At 43.0% G+C, this 16,432-nt stretch overlaps 3 protein-coding genes across 17 annotated transcripts in view; 1 reads left to right on the top strand and 2 right to left on the bottom strand.

Moving 5' to 3' along the window:
- LOC123801169 (uncharacterized) overlaps positions 1-5,177 on the bottom strand; it is a 55,738-nt gene extending 50,561 nt beyond the window's left edge. For all 14 annotated transcript variants that reach the window (XR_015725921.1, XR_006782131.2, XR_015725918.1 and 11 more), the window contains exons 1-2: positions 4,478-5,177; positions 1,139-1,309 (exon numbers count right to left, since the gene is read on the bottom strand). Coding sequence is in view for 8 of the 14 variants with exons in the window: in XM_087865062.1 (XP_087721188.1) it covers positions 1,139-1,309; positions 4,478-4,657 (351 nt within the window). In the remaining 6 variants the exon portion in view is untranslated. The remainder of the gene's footprint in view (positions 1-1,138; positions 1,310-4,477) is intronic.
- Positions 5,178-5,219: 42 nt separating this feature from the next.
- CLN5 (CLN5 lysosomal BMP synthase) lies at positions 5,220-16,244 on the top strand. Of its 2 annotated transcripts, XR_006782104.2 has the most exons (5): positions 5,220-5,433; positions 8,354-8,519; positions 9,441-9,666; positions 12,331-13,025; positions 14,447-16,244. XR_006782104.2 is itself a non-coding variant. In XM_045811026.2 (4 exons), exons 1-4 carry the CDS (start codon positions 5,279-5,281, stop codon positions 12,840-12,842), a joined length of 1,059 nt encoding a protein of 352 aa, XP_045666982.1. In that variant the 5' UTR covers positions 5,220-5,278; the 3' UTR covers positions 12,843-14,379. The 2 variants fall into 2 exon arrangements, 1 of the variants encoding a protein (XP_045666982.1); XM_045811026.2 differs by lacking the exon at positions 14,447-16,244 and having other exon boundaries at positions 12,331-14,379.
- The window catches only part of FBXL3 (F-box and leucine rich repeat protein 3), a 27,184-nt gene continuing 21,358 nt past the window's right edge, over positions 10,607-16,432 (bottom strand). Inside the window, exon 6 of the mRNA XM_087865061.1 lies at positions 10,607-11,727. Coding sequence (XP_087721187.1) covers positions 11,439-11,727 — 289 coding nt within the window. The 3' untranslated portion in view covers positions 10,607-11,438. The remainder of the gene's footprint in view (positions 11,728-16,432) is intronic.

Raw genomic sequence — 16,432 nt, 5'->3', positions numbered from 1 at the left:
GCTTCTCCCTCTCCCTCGTGCTCTCTCTTGCTCTCTCTCTCTCTCAAATAAATAAATATTTAAAAAAATAATCTTAAAATAAAGGTGCCTGGGTGGTGCAGTCAGTTAAGCATCCATCCGACTCTTGATTTTGGCTCAGGTCATGATCTCAAGGTCATGTGTCAGGCTCATGCTCAGGGAGGAGTCTGCTTGAGATTCTCTCTCTCTCCTTCTCCCTCTGCCCCTCCCCTGGCTTGTGCGCGTGCACAGGCACGTGCACTCTCTCTCTCAAGAAAGAAAATCTTTAAAAATAATAATCTTAAAATAAAACTGATTTTAAGTGTTTAAACAAACTAAACAAACTAAAACTGTTTAGTTTGAAAAAGACCAATACATAACACACAGTTCCTTATGAGGGGATTAAATAAAAAGAAGTAAAAAACATCTAAGACAATTATACTTTAAATCATTCATTTATTTTAAAAGGTGGAGTCACCTATCTATAAAGTGATTCCTGCACTGAAAGGATCCAGAAACAAGCAACCCCCCACTGTGATTTCCAGAATCTCAAGGCCTCAAAATGTGGGCTGCATGACACACGCCACCTGTCACCTGGGAGCTGGATCAGAACCTGACCTGTAACAAGATCTCCAGGTGATTCACGCACCTATTACGCTTAGAGACGTGCCTTTATAGAGTAGTGGTTCCCAAACTTGCCTGCCTATGAGAATCATTTAGGAATCTTAAAAATTCCAAAATCCAGGCCATAGGGACACAGGCAGGTGTCGTTTAAAGCCCACCAGGTGATTCCAGGTGCAGCCAAGCCTGGGAACCGCTAGTCACTCTTGATGGAGCACTGGTTCTCAAACTTGGCCGCACACTGGGAGGACCTCCGGAGCATCAGGAAGCACCACCACCTGTTTCCACCCCCGGAGAGTCTGATGAGACTGGTCTCAGGTGTGACCCAGGCACTGAGACCTTTTAAAGGCTTCCCAAGGGACTTTCATGTGCAGCAAAGTTGGAGAACCGTGACCTAGAGCCTGGCACGGAGGCTTCAAAATGGTAGCTGAGTCTGCACCGCTTTTTCTGGAAAGGGGTTTAAAGTCAGTGAACATTAATTAAAATGAACAGTTGGCCTCACAGCTTTCAGCTAACTCACCGGTATAATGACAGCTTCGAGCTTGCTGGAGTTCAGGTCTGCCAAATCTTGTGTGTCCCCATGGGCTCTCCTGGCACTTTCCTCCAGCACAGTTCTCTTCTCTTCTGCTGGGCTCTCTTTCAAGTGATTAACAATGTACATCTGCTCAGCATTAGGAGCAAATAGCTTCACCTTCAAAAATAGAAATAAAAACAAATGATGTCATTGCCTCTATGAAAATAATCAAGTAAATCAATCTCAGAGCCTAAGCCAGGAAGGAAAGTCAGAAAACCACTAAGTAATTCCGTATGCCTTCATGGCCAACACCAACTACAAATAGCAGCCACAAGGAAGAAACTGCAGGGGACTTCTTGGTGGGGGAGCTATAAATTAGCTTCCAGAAAGAAAGAACAGAAAGAGGTTGGTTTCCAAATAAATACATACACTTCTCTACTATCTATCTATCTACACACACAGTGATGTATGTGTATGTGTGTATATATATGTACACATATATACGCATAGCCCTTGAACAACACAGCTCCTAGGCAGTCGAAAACTACCAATACCCTACTGTTGACCTAAAGGCTTATTGGTAACGTGAACTGTTGATTAACACATACTTTGTATGTTACATATATTATATACTGTAGTCTTACAATGAAGTAAGCTAAGAGAAAAGAAAATATTAAGGAAATCATAAAAGAAAATACATTTACAGCACTGTATCATATTTATATTTTAAAAAATTCTGTGTATAAGTGGACCCACAAAGTTCAAACCCGTGTTGTTCAAGGATCAACCATACATGCTTTTCAAAGAGATGGAAGAGAGGAACCAATTTCATTTATTTTTGAAGATTTTATTTGTCAGAGAAAGCGAGAGCACAAATCAAGGGGAGCAGCAGGCAGAGAGAGGAGCAGACTCCCCACTGAGCAAGGAGCCCAATGCGGGACTCAATCCCAGAACCCTGGGGATCATGACTTGAGCCGAAGGCAGACACTCAACCAACTGAGCCATCCAGCCATCCTGAGAGGATCTGATTTTATAGATAGGAATACAGAGGGCTCAAAACCAGGGAAGAGTTGATTAAATCTATCTTTAAAGTCTTTCAAGAGCTGGGACTCTCAGGCCCGGCTGCATATTAGAATCACCCGGAGAGGGTGAGGCCCAGTTACATGGGAACCTCTGGGGCTGAAACACTAGCTTGGGCACTAGTATGTCTTAAAATCTCCTGAGGTGATTTCATCATTTGTCAGGGTCAGCGACCACTGATCTAAAGCAAGTGGGAAATAAAATTCACAAACTCAGGGCTCTGAGTTAAAATCTCAGGGAGAGGGAGAAGCCGACTTCCTGCTCAGCAGGGAACCTGACTCGGGGCTCTATCCCAGGACCCTGGGATCAGAGCCCAAGAGCAGAAGGCAGATGCTTAACTGACTGAGCCACCCAGGTGCCCCTAAAATCTCAGAGGTTTTAATGCCAAAAACCCAAAGTAGGCCATTTGGAAGCTCTTACTTGACCCACTTCCAGGCACCCAACACAACCAAGCTCTGGATTATCACTCCCCCAACACCCTCCGTCTGCCATCAGAAACAGTTCCTCTTTCCCCAGGCGCTAGATCCTGGGGATCTAGCAGGGGGAGTGACCTGGGGAGCCATGAGGATTAGGAGGCAAGGAAGGAAGCTCAGGGTAGGCATCTCTATACTGGGGCCTCTGGTGTCATACCTTCTTCACTGATTTCTACCCCACCCCAAAACTTGCAAGCCCACTTCTCCAGGAACTGGATAAGGCTGGTCTGAGTCAAATGTCCCTTGACTTTCTGAGACGGCATCATTAGGACTTGAAAGCATATGATCATGTTTTAGCCTCCTATTATTAAACTTTGTATTTGATTAAAATACATATTAATATTCTACACATTCTCTCTTCCCTGTATTTTTGGTTTTACAAAACTGAGTAGTATCTCCTATACGTGGGATAGATCTATGGGAGAGATTCTAAGCACATATATATCCCATTATTAGTAAAAAGAAAAAAAGCTTCAAACATTCTGAAGGGCAAGAAAGATGCAAAAAAAAAGAAAAAAAGTGGACTGGTCTTTAAACAAGTAATTCTGGAAACAGATTGGCTTGCAGTTGCTTCATGAAATTAACCAGATCCACCTGTCCAAGGTGGAAGTGAAGATGAAAATTTAAATTTCTCCTAAACTCTACCCTACCCCAGAATCCTATAACTCTATTTTTTCCTTTGCTTGAGGAGATGCCATACAGTTCCACTGGTGGGCAACAGTGTAATGGTTGATAAACATGATCTTATCAGACTACAGTAATGTTCTGAGTGTTCTTAAGCTAACCGAGCAAGGACCCAAGGGAAACCAATTGGATTAAAATTCAATCCATGTTTTGATGGATCTTCAAGATTTAAAAACCATGAACTAAAGAGAAGTCAGTACAATGAGGTATCAAGCAACAAGAGTCTATCAGCATCTTTAGCCTGGGATGCTGGGCTCATAGCCAAAAGGAACAGAAGGCAGTACCAGACCAGAGCAGATGGGAGCTACTGAGAGGCTGAGTTAGGGCTAATATGAGGGACTGCTCTCTCACCATTAGAGCTCCCTGCACACAGAATGAAGAGACTGTAGTCCCAAGAGAGGAGATCCCCACCATGGACCGTGGTCAACCTGAAGCTTGTTTCTACAGCTCTGGGCAGTCCTGAGTAGGATGGGAAGCTCCACTGCGGCCCTCTAGCATATGATCCCATTATTCGTCCATTGTTACTTTGGAGAGCTGTTCAGTGGTAAGCCATGCTCAAGTAAATACCCACCGGGAACCCTGTGGGTGCCTTCCAAATTGAACATTACATTTCAGCTGTCATAGCTAGGATGTGTTGCCCCCTCCCCACCATGTGTGGGGTTTCTGGAGGTCGGTTTAGCCTTGGCGACTCTGAACTGAGTCATGGTATGCAGGAGAGCTACGACTGCATCCACTTAATCACTTAGATAAGTGGGTGTTAAAATGGTGCTCTGCCTGAATCTCCACAAAATTCCCCAACCTGGTGCAGCAAGTGGGCAAAGGGGAGAGAGGCTGGGGGTAGGGACTAATTCCCATCAGCCCTGAGAAGGCCCAGCAGGCCTGAGGAAGCCAGTGCCGCTCCCTCCATTCCCAGCACGGGTCATGTGGTCGCCTATACCACTGCAGCCATCTCACTTATTCCAATATGCTTACAAATACTATGATGGTTCACAAGTGTTGTCTGTGAACTGAAGGCAAGTTGCTCCCTCGTAAAACAGGTGACTATAAGTTATAACGCTTTTAATGTACTATAGACATAAGTCAATATCTTTGAAGTCAGATATCTCACCAGAGGCAGGGCGTGGATCCCCTTGTTTCTTGAGGTGGATGAAGAGTCAAAGAAGGGTAATGTAGAATCTTCCCCGCTGAAGTGGTAGATCCCAACAAGGAAGAACGTCTGGGGGCAAGGGGTGGAGTGGATTAAAGAGCGTTTAGAGTAGTATCGTGGGCTGTATATCGCGCTGGCCATTGGCTTAGGTCGGGGGAGGACCAGTCATTCCTCCACTGTTGTTGTCCTCACTGCACCACCACCGCCAAGTAAAGATTCTTTCACTCATATGTTTGTTGTCACCTAGTCTGGACCCTGTGTGGCGGGGTGAGAGTTCCGTGCTAGAGAATCCAAAGGAGAGGCCCAAAGCTGGATTTTTTTTTTGTTGGTTTGGTTTGGGTGGTAGTTGTTGAGCGGCGGTCAGAAAACAGCTCCAAAGAAGCGGTGAACTTTAAACTGAAACGCGGCGCCAGAAGCACTAGGCATTCTGGGTCAGTTTCAGAAAAAGCAGGCTCCGAGGCCCGGATGGAATGCTCCGACCCAAGCACCTTCCCGGTCGGCAAAGTTTGAAAGCCGCCACCGTGCGGGCCTCTGCGGACAGGAAAAAGCTCTGCACGGAAGGGCTCCGCTCCCTCCGGCTCAGGAGGGCGTCCGGCGCCGCCGAGCCCAGGTTCCGGCCAGGGAGAGGGCGGGACCGGCCGGACCCGAGTGGCCCGGTCCGGGGACGGCGCGGCGCGGGGGGCGTGGCTTCGCGCATGCTCAGCTCGCGGGCCGTCCGCGTCGCCGGGCTGGGGAGGCGCCGGAAGCACCGGGAGCCGCCACATGGCGCAGGCGGGGAGCGCCGACCTGGGGGTCGAGGGGCAGCGGGCCGCGAGTGCGGCCCCGTGGTGCGCGCTTTGGCGCTGGGCCCTAGCGCTCCTGTGGCTGGCGACGGCCGCGGCCGGCCCCTCCCGGCGCCAGTGGCCCGTGCCCTACAAGTGAGTGCGCGCGGCGCGCGGGCACGGCGGGGTGGGCGCGCGCACGGCCGCGGCTGGCGGGGCGGGGTGCCGGGGCCCAGAGTCTCTCCTGGCGCGGGGAAGGACCGCGTTGAGAGCGCCGGAGTCGCAGCTGTCATCCGCGCGCCGCCCTGGGGTCTTTCTTCCTCTCGGGACACTTGCGCCAGTTTCTAGGTGACCTAGGCGCAGGACCGTCCCTAATCATGGAAGAAACGGGGAATAATGTCATTTTATTGAGTGACTTTTAGATACAAGTAACAGACTGTTTGAATAGTTTGGGGAGACTTTGAATATCGCGTTTATTACTTAACGTCCTGCACGTCGTTAGTTATGGTGAGCGCATACCCATTGGCACAATGTACAGCATGACCTACTGGCCGGGGTTCTCTGGGACTTTCCGTTTTTATCCCTAAAAGTCACGCGTCCTTGGAATCCCCCGCCCCCGTGGACTTGGGCTCCCCGGGAAGGTTGGTGACTCGTTTGTCCCCCGTTTCCAGTCTGGGTGTGGGATGTAGTCATAAGACCAGGACAGAGACTGCAAACCTGTGAAGCTGATTGGAGCCTCTGACCTAGAAGAGTATTTACACAGAGTAAGATGGTCAGGTGGTTAAATACACAGAAACAAAACACGCTGTCAACACCAGGCAGGGCTTTTGAAAACGCACAACTATTTCGGATGACAAAATAGTGAGTGGGGAGGCAGTTTAACCTAGTGGTCAGGAGAGAGTTCTGGGTTCCAGTCAAATCGGGCACCACCATCGCTAGCTGTTCCATACTCCGTATCTTTGTAACCACATGTCCTGAGTTAGAATAGTAGCATTTCCCCCAGGTTTGTTAGGAGGATTACGTTTAGTAAACGCCAGCTGTTGTCAAGCCCAGATATTAGTGTATTCTGCTCTCTAAATGGTTTGCACCACTTCCTTGTTTTGCTTCATATATATGAAAAGAGAAGTTTGGGTTTTCTTGAAAAAAACTACAATCTTAGAAGTAAAAATTAAATGTTCAATAAAATAAGGAAGAGATCGTAAATCCAAAACTACTTGATTTAAAACTAGGGCAAGGCATGGACTATAACTTCGTGTTTCTATAAAAGTTTCGAGTATTAAATTATATTTAATCTTCTCTACTGAACATAGTAAAATTTAACTTGATTAAGTTGACACAAATTATGCTTTTGAAATTACCCTTGACCTACAAGAGATTTAGCTTTGGGCAAGTGAAAACTGTATATAGTTATGTATTTGTTTAAACCAGATGAGTACCTATAAAACAAGTAAATATACCTAAGTCTCAAACGTTGAGGGGCCTATTGTTAATATTTTTGGCTAACATCAATATTTTAATTCTTAAAATAGAAATTTTTGTTGATGTGTTAGGGTTACAAAAGAACAGATCTGTCTAAAACCTTAGAGATCCAGGATTTTTAGAGGATAGATGGAGGCAGCGTCTTTCATTCATCAGTATCTTGCAGGACCAAATACAGACGGTGATAGGGGTGTCCACTCTAGAGTCCGCCCCCTTGTCCCATTGCCATGGCCTTCTGGAGGGGGAGGTCTTCTCTTGTCACATTACTACAGTAACCTCCTAACTGACCTCTGCCTTAATTTCCCCTCTCTCACCGCCCTCTTCTAACTCATAAAATAAGGTTTGTTGTGTGCAAATCCAGTCAGACCAGGGCCACCACTTAACAATCCTTGAAGCTCGCTCAGAGGCTCATTCCTCGCCAGCTGTAGAAGTCCAGGGGTTGCGGTTCGCTCTGTGTCATGCCACATGACAGTCCCTGCCTCCCTCTCCTGCCCTGAAGCCTAAATTCCTTATTTTACGGTCTTATTTACCTTCTGTCTTGTAATACTTAATGTTTTCTCTGCTTTTGTGTCCTGACCTTTGGAAGTATTTTAAAAACCTAAGCTAGGTCTTCATCTCTTCTTTGCCCTCCCATCCCCACATCAGGTAGAAGCGATTTCTTTTTTGTGCCCATAGGACTCTGCGTATTTCTTTAGCACTTACCACACCGCACTTCCTTACGTGTTTAATGGATTCCCAGCCCCCAGTTCTGAAGGGAACATCATTTTCATTTTGTTTTCCTCCTTCCTAGTGTAGTATCCTACACATAGTAGAGCTTTAATAAATACTGGCTGAAGGATCATTGGTTAATTTCATTATTTAAAATTGTTTAACTTTAAAGATCTCATTGGCTTTATTAAACGATTCATAAGTTGGGCCACATCCCATCTAGCAAATAGAGGGGCACTCCTGTTGGTTAATTCTTAAGAAAATAGAAAATACATTCTATTTAATCTTAATTATTTTGGAATCTTAACATGGATTGTTTAGGAAATTAAATATTACTTGAAAAATACTCCTTTATTCAGTAAATGTTTGTCTATTGAATTAGGTCTAATCTGTCAACATTTTAAGTTAAGCCTCCTGTCTTCAAGATTTTCACAAAGGGAGCAGAAAACAGAGAAGCACGCATTTATCAAAGTGCTTTTCAAGTATCACTTGCTGTTAAAGACATCACTGGAGGCCACTGGGTGGCTCAGTTGGTTAAGCGTCTGCCTTCAGCTCAGGTCATGATTCTAGGGTCCTGGGATCGAGTCCTGCTTCAGGCTCCCTGCTGAGTGGGGGGCCTGCTTCTCCCTCTCCCTCTGCCTGCTGCTCCCTTTGCTTGCACTTTCTCTCCCTGTCAAATAAATAAATAAAATCTTTAAAAATAAGTAAAGACATTATTGGAGTTTGCTCACATATAACAGATAAAATGTTTAAACACTATGGGCTAAACTTTTGAATGTTTTCTCTGAAAATGTTATTGACAGTGATACTAAAATCTGGATGCTAAAATGTGTAAGAGGAACCAAATTCCTATTAGAATCTAAGTTAGTGGTTTCTTTTTCTTTATTAGACGCTTTTCCTTCCGTCCAGAACCAGATCCTTATTGTCAAGCTAAGTACACGTTCTGTCCAACTGGCTCACCTATCCCAGTTATGAAAGGTGATGATGCCATTGAAGTCTTTCGGTTACAAGCCCCAGTATGGGAATTTAAATATGGGAACCTCCTGGGACACTTGGTAAGGCTGCATCTTGATCGTATAACTTTGGTTAATTAAATGATTTATTAAGTGGATTTGAGGGACTAATCGCTGTTCAAAGGGCTGATTGAGATAATGTTTAATTGTAGTTCTTCTTGGCATGTTTAAAATGAGTAGTCAGTGGGGCTCCTGGGTGACTCAGCTGGTTAAACATCTGACTCTTGGTTTTGGCTCAGGTCATGATCTTGGGGTCATGAGATCCAGCCCTGCCTTGGTTCCGTGCTTGGGGGGGCAGAGTCTGCTTGAGATTCTCTCTCTCTCCCTCTGCCCCGCACCCCCCTCTTGAGGGCACGCATGTGCTTGGAAGCTCTCTCTCTCAAATAAATAAATAAATAATAAATAAAATCTTCCAAATGTATAGTCAAAATATATTACCATACTTTGTGATCCAAACAATAACGAATGCAGCTGCTTTAATCCCTTTTGCTGTCCCATCCCCGTACCCGCCTCCTGCACCCATCTCCTGGAAAGTAAGAAAAGAAGCCCAGAGGAAGGTGCAAGGCAGGCAGGAAACACTTCACTTCCAGTCCCTGCTGTACACACTTTTCCTAGGTTAGCTCACCATTTGAGCCTCTCATCGCCCTGTAAAGTATATAGACTTCCTGAGACTGGCACAGAGCTTCTCGAACTCATTTTAAACTGTAAGCAAATTAAGAGCATGTCCGTATAGCAAACATCCTTACTCTCTGAGATAAGCAGCAGTGGTCAAAACCAGAGTGGAGGAGGGCCTGGAATTTGGGGAGCCGCACGGTGGACACAAGAATAGCAATATGGAAGAGGAATAGCTGAGCAGTTGTTCTCCTTGATACACAGTTGTGGTATGTTACATCTTCTCCCATTTGGTTCCTGGGCCAGTGGTTCCTTCACAAATGCTTTTATACGTGTATGATCTTTACACAGAAAATTATGCATGATGCCATTGGATTCAAGAGTACTTTAACTGGCAAGAACTACACAATGGAATGGTATGAACTTTTCCAGCTTGGAAACTGTACATTTCCCCATCTCCGACCCGAAATGAATGCCCCTTTCTGGTGTAATCAAGGAGCTGCCTGCTTTTTTGAAGGAATTGATGATATTCACTGGAAGGAAAATGGGACATTAGTTCTAGTAGCAACCATATCAGGTAAGTTTCAAAAATATGGCAGTATTTGCTGATTGCATCAATAGCCAAATGAAAAAAATTACTTTCATTGAGGCATTTCAGTCATGTTCTACTCTTTAGAGGTCAGTGTACAAAATGTACTTCTGGAAGCAATAACTTTTGACCCAAACTGTTGCTTATGCCAGTCGTCACCTTTAGACGATGAGTAGCGTTTCTCCTCTATTCCATGGTAAAAAATGAATGAAATGATCAAATGTTTTCTGCAATTAAGTTGGATTTTCTAAATAAAATAGTGGAAGAAAATCCACAAAATGCCTGACAGAGTAACTGATTAAAGGTCCTGTTAACTGTATCTGGAAAAAGACTTTCAGTGATGATACATGCTTTTATGTCAAGAAATACTAGTAGCTACCGCTTATGGGGATTTACTCTGGGCCCAGCAGTGGTTCCAAGTGCTTAATCTATATCACATCATTTATCTTCACCACCACCCCAAGACAGAGACTGTTATTCCACACACACACACACACACACACACACACACACACACACACACCATTTTACAGATGAGGAAACTGAAGCACAAAGTGGTTAAAGTCACACAGCTAGGTAAGTGGGACTGAAACCCTGGCAGTGAACCCCTTTGACCATTTTCTTAACTACTTCTCTACATTGCTTCCCAAAATACACACAATCTTATGGATTTAAGGCTCATCGAGCAACTAAAATATTTTATCTCTAAGATTTTCTGTTCTTTTGGATGTTTTGGAAAGTTGCTGAGACACTTGGAATTTTGCTATGTGTGTTGCATTGTTGGGTAGTGATGAAGATAGTTCAGAACTTTTATCAGAAACTGGTGTGTGACCTGGGGTGACATTTGACTTTATTGACTCGTTACCTCCTGTGTAGAATGGGCAAGAGCCTGTCATTGCATGCTAGAGGTAGGGGGCTTGCCCGTATGATTCATAGAGCTCTGCGTTGTAATTGGTGTTCTCCAAGAAAGTGGAAATAATCTGGAATGAAAGCCCTGTTTGTGATAAGAATTCTTCAGTGAACCACAGGACTGGAGGATGTTATCATGCTTTCCACTTGGATAGCTCTTCGTACAGCATTTTGGAGCATGTTATCTCACAGTTCAGTGACGAGAAAACACTCTTCTTCCTTTTGTAAGTAAGGAATCGAGGGTCAACCAGGTAGCATGACTTACCAGTCTCTTCAAGTCACAGGTCCGGTTGTAGAAGCAGGAATAGAATGGTGTCTTAAATGTCATCTGGGGGTCATCTAACTGTACACTGTGCTGTTATCTGATCTTCCTTCCTACTTTCTAATTGATGTGCCCCAAACCATCCCAAGAATATCAAAGTCCATTTCTCTTTTAACTGTGCTTGGGGTTCGTACTCTTCTTTTCATTTCAGGCCAGTTCCACATTTCTCCTTTATCTGTCCACCTATCTCATCTGAAAATTTTTCTTTCTGACATCAGTGTATGATATGAACAAGTGATCATTATTTCATGTATAATAGTTTGTAATATGCTAGTACTTAAATCTTTCAAGTTATCCATCTGCTTTGTGATTAATCCTATTCCTTGATATTTTCTCATGTTACAGAAGTGTTTTGAAGTATTATTCTCTCTTAATTACAGCAGTGACTTTTTAAAGTTGAACACTAAGAACTGGATCCCCAGTCCTAAGAAAACAGGCTTTATATTATTCCACAATTTTAATTCCACAAAATTGATCAAAGCAGCCACTCTATTCATTTTATAGGACACGACGTATTGATTTCATGGGCTCAAGTTGGAGCACTTAAGAATAAAGGTTCACACAAGGTGACAGTGAAATGTCGGGGCCAAGCTCTACTAGGCATTGTAAATGCCCAGATGAGGTTGTAACCAGGCAAAGTATGGTGTTTTGTTAACTTTTGGAGAGAGTCCTCTGGTCTGGTACAAGGTGGTAGGAGAGTGTGAGCCGTTCCGGAATCTGGATAGTTCACAAACGTGGCCAAAAACATTTCCAGTTCAGTTGCTTCATTGGAAGAATTTGTATGGTTAGTGGGAAGGTTGTAAGCAGAATCCCAACAGCTGCAAGTATAGAGAGAAAAGGGAAATAACAAATATTCAAGGTGGATAGGTTATAGTAAGTACTTTCTCTTGTAACATCAGTAGGCCAGCCTTCTTGAGTAGCTGGTCCCCTGGCTGCCATTCATACTGGATGCATACCGTGCTGCATGACGGAAGAGCTCTGCATTTCCCCCGCCTCCATTCTTAGCACTGCCTTTGCCCCATTCACTTTTACCTCTTCCACAATTTTTTCCTTGTTTTCTTTCTTTTGCCTCTGAATCCAAGATTTTTTGAGTGGGGTAAAGAAAGAGGGCTTCTGCATGTGTATAATTTTGCTTTTGACTATACCTCAAATGATTTTATGTAAGACTTTATATACCATGTTTACATGTTTACAATTCAGAGATACCTTGTGCCTTGAAAAGTAGAATAAAAATTGGCTGAGCTTGGATTCCTATCATGAGATGCAGGTTTGGAACTATTACTATAAATAATAAATAGATAATAATAATAAAACTATTATTTATTCATGGCCTTAATCATAAGGTTAGAACATTTTACTTGAAACTAATATGATTAAGTTTGATGTTCACGTAAGTAATTTTTTTTTTTTTTTTTACCTAGGAAGCACATTTAATGAAATGGCAAAGTGGGTAAAGCAGGACAATGAAACGGGGATTTATTACGAGACATGGACTGTCCAAGCCAGTCCAGAAAAAGGGGCGGAGACATGGTTTGAATCCTACGACTGTTCTAAATTCGTGTTAAGAACATATAAGAAGTTGGCTGAACTTGGAGCAGAGTTCAAGAAGATAGAAACCAACTATACAAGAATATTTCTTTACAGTGGAGAACCTACCTATTTGGGAAATGAAACATCTGTGTTTGGGCCAACAGGAAATAAGACTCTTGCTTTAGCCATAAAACAATTTTATTACCCCTTCAAACCACATTCGTCAACTAAGGAATTTCTCTTCAGTATCTTGCAAATTTTTGATGCAGTGATTATACACAGAGAGTTCTATTTGTTTTATAATTTTGAATACTGGTTTTTACCTATGAAATTCCCTTTTATTAAAATAACTTATGAAGAAATCCCTTTACCTGACAGAAACAAAACACTCTCTAGTTTATAAAAGTTTAATTCTACTGTTCTTTTTTCCTTCTATCACCAGCATATGTTTTTCAGGAGGTGGTTTTACATTTGTGGATTTCCTAGGCCTTTCTGCCTTGGAGCAGAAATGCACTGGGCAGAATTGCTGCATTATCGTCTCAGGACTTTTTTGGGAGAGAAGCTGAAACTTACTGCATTGGCCAAAGTAAGCACGTTAGGTGATCTTGATTTCGAACTCCAAGGCTTTGTTAATATGAATTACAGTTCATATCAGATATATAGGATCTTTGGACCCATATTTTTTAAATTGTGGATATGATGTGCCAAGATTTTTTAAATACCCTCAGTGACATTTTCATGATGGGAGGTACTTTTTTCTGGTACAGTAGTTATGCCTTTTCATTTAAGTACTTGGTGGTGGTTTAGACTGACTTTACAGCTTTGTAACTTTTGGGACCAAGTCTAGTAGTTTGATTTTTGTTCTCTTCACTTAAAGACCAATTTGGACACCATAGCTGCAGCACTTGTGCTTCCAGATGAGGTAAACAGTGTTAAAGAGGCCAAGTTTCTAGCTAGCATTTTAGAATTAGCCAGCAACTGGCATTTTGTGATTGAGGCAGCTTAGCGTTTCTCAACCTTAGTGTCCTTATCTCTAAGGTGATTCATCTGTCAGGACTGTTGTAAAGACTGAAGCCATGTCTGTCTGTCATGGGAGAGTTACAGTAAATGGGAGCTATGATGATCAATCAAAGAACAAAGTGCCATCCTTGATCTGGCCTAATGTAGTTTACGCGCCAGCCTTTCCTGGGTTTTATAGTCATACCCCAGACTTTGAGCTGACAGTCGAATGCTTCTGCAGTTCTTCAGACACATGGGACACGGAAGTGTCTGACTGCAGATGCATCTGGGTGAACAGGCACCCTCTGACTCTACTCTTCTTGGAGTCCTTCCAGCCAGTAGAGATGCCAGCTCGGTAGAAGAGGGCACGCTTCTCAGGGGACAGGTTTTTGTCAAGGATCTCCAAGTAGCTGTGCTTCCATTTAGGGCCATCAAACAAGGTTTCAAGGTCCTTTAAATGTTTGATGATCAACTGAACACGGTCTATTCATGGAAAAAACACCAGTAAGAAGATGAAGCAGACACAATCCGGTTAATATGTTAATTATGTTATTCAGTTTCTACTAACATTTGAGTGCCTCTTGAGAGGTTCATTATCACTGAGTTCTCCTACAAAGCCTAAACTTAGGTATTATTTACCTGATCCAGATGAGCACACTGGGGCTTGGAAAGGTTAAATGTCCTTTCCCTGGCTACCTAGCTAATGGTAACGGAGCCACATTTTGATCCAGTTCTGTTGACTGCATGGCAAACACTATCAAGCGAGGTTTCACGGTTACTCACAGTATAGTCCTCAGACCAGTGCCCATACCACAGCCACCAACACCGCAGGTTTCTGCTCAAGTACAGATAAGGCTAGGAAGCCGTTCAGAAACTTCTTTTACAGCAGCTTATTGAAGTGATTTTGTTTCTGCTGAATCTAATAAAAAAAATTGCTTGTATTTTGTATGTCTTTGTTTTTATTTCATTTGTCTAGGAATTAATTTTAATTCTTTTTCAAAACTATAGGCACTACAACAGTCTGAAAAACCCACTCCCTTCACCAGATAGCTTGAGAAGCACTGCATTACTCCGCTTACTGCAGCACGAAGGTGAAATCTGCTCAGCTACGTGGGGAGAACTGTTTCACTGCCTACCATTTAGCCTATGTACTCATGTTAACAGTGCCTAAACATTCCTAATTAATTTTGCCTCTTTTTTTTTTTTTAAAGATTTTATTTATTTATTTATTTATGTGACAGAGAGACAGCTGGCGAGAGGGAACACAAGCAGGGGGAGTGGGAGAGGAAGAAGCAGGCTCCCAGCGGAGGAGCCGGATGTGGGACTCGATCCCGGAACGCCGAGATCACGCCCTGAGCCAAAGGCAGCCGCCTAAGGACTGCGCCACCCAGGCGCCCCTAATTTTGCCTCTTGAACCTGCTAGTTGTTTTCAATGTCACAAACGTGGGGATCTTTGCGTTATCACCACCTAGTGGCTGAAATCGGGCAATGCCAACTTCTACCAGATTTTTAGGAAAAGAGATCTGGGAAAACCATTTTGGATTTTCTAGAACTGCATTGGGGAAACAAGCAAAAACTCTTGTGCCACATTTGTGTTAACTCTAAAGCACAGAACTTGGTTCTCGTAGCAAAGGCAAATGAGGACATCTGGATGTGGAACTTGAATTTTAAAGCAAGATTCTAAATAGTTAAAAAACATTCAGTATTTTTCAGTTCCTAAGAATATTAACAAATGAAGGAATTCCGTGAAAATAATAGGTAGACTCAGGTGACTATTGCACACAGCATAAAAATCACATTAGTACTTAAGAATTTATCAAACTTGTGAACTATACTTATAAGATGAAGTAGGGCTTTTGGAGTAGAGATGCTGTCAAAATGGTAGTTGAGAAACCAAAATACGGTCAGGCAGGAATTTGTCAATTAAATTTTGCTGCCCTTTGATCTGTATAACTTAAACGTGATTTCTGTTTTTCTGTTGAGTTATGAATGTATAAAATTTCCTCTAAGAGAAACCATTTTGTTGAAGTTTGATTTAGGGCTTTAGAATAAATATATATCCTCACTTACTAATTCTGGTTCAGTATTAAGTATACTCACAAAGTGTCATCAAATGTGTTTTAATAGTTGCATACAGGAAAACAGTCAAAAGGTCAAAATGCTAAAACTGTAAAATCTTTGGAACCCTCGGTATCAGCTCCTTTCAAATCAGGGAAAAAATAGGTCTTAGGAAACTTCATCTAGTTTTATAATCTGGTCTGGTGGTACTTAAAAGAATTTTTTGGGACTTGAGTTGCTTTAAGAGTATGTGTGTATGTATGTATTTATTAATTAGAAGTTGTTGGTATATGGGGCGCCTGGGTGGCGCAGTCGTTAAGCGTCTGCCTTCAGCTCAGGGCGTGATCCCCGCGTTATGGGATCGAGCCCCACATCAGGCTCCTCCGCTGGGAGCCTGCTTCTTCCTCTCCCACTCCCCCTGTTTGTGTTCCCTCTCTCGCTGGCTATCTCTGTCAAATAAATAAATAAAATCTTAAAAAAAAAAAAGTTGTTGGTATGTTATACAAAGAACAGTATTCTAGAACCACACGCGTTTTTCCCTGTTCACAGCCAAAGGCAAATGGGCTTGCTGAAGTTTGTTTCCAGCATCTTCCCATTTACCCTTCATTGTCCAAGTAGATTCCTGCGCTCTCAAATTTGCCCATCTACATTTTCTCTCCCCTACTTAATATATTCTTTTACTGGACTGATTATTCTAAGGATAAGCTCTTGGTTCACTTCTGGAATAAAGGGCTTTGTGTCTGTTGTATATGTCCTATATGTCCTTGTGTTTAAAGGATAGTTGGGTGTCAGGAAGCAGGTAAAATTTTTTTGGCTGCTTGGTAACAGTAAAATCTCAGATGAACCGAAGCTGGAGTCTGCAAAGATTGTTCTCAGTTATGAATGGGGTACAGATTACTTACAGCTTCTTAAAGGGCCTAGTTCAGGCCTGAGCCT

Source organism: Ursus americanus, chromosome 10 (assembly GCF_024610735.1).
Source record: "Ursus americanus isolate L20-20 chromosome 10, mUrsAme1.1.p, whole genome shotgun sequence".
NCBI classification, from domain to species: domain Eukaryota; kingdom Metazoa; phylum Chordata; class Mammalia; order Carnivora; family Ursidae; genus Ursus; species Ursus americanus.
The sequence above is the reverse complement of the archived record's forward strand: the minus strand, read 5'-3'. Positions and strand labels throughout refer to the sequence as shown.

Bases quoted from the DNA above. Each gene is read 5' to 3' on its own strand.
- CLN5 (XM_045811026.2), top strand. From the start codon at position 5,279: ATGGCGCAGGCGGGGAGCGCCGACCTGGGGGTCGAGGGGCAGCGGGCC. The intron at 5,434-8,353 runs GTGAGTGCGCGC...TTTCTTTATTAG, and splicing joins CAGTGGCCCGTGCCCTACAA to ACGCTTTTCCTTCCGTCCAG. The intron at 8,520-9,440 runs GTAAGGCTGCAT...ATCTTTACACAG, and splicing joins GGAACCTCCTGGGACACTTG to AAAATTATGCATGATGCCAT.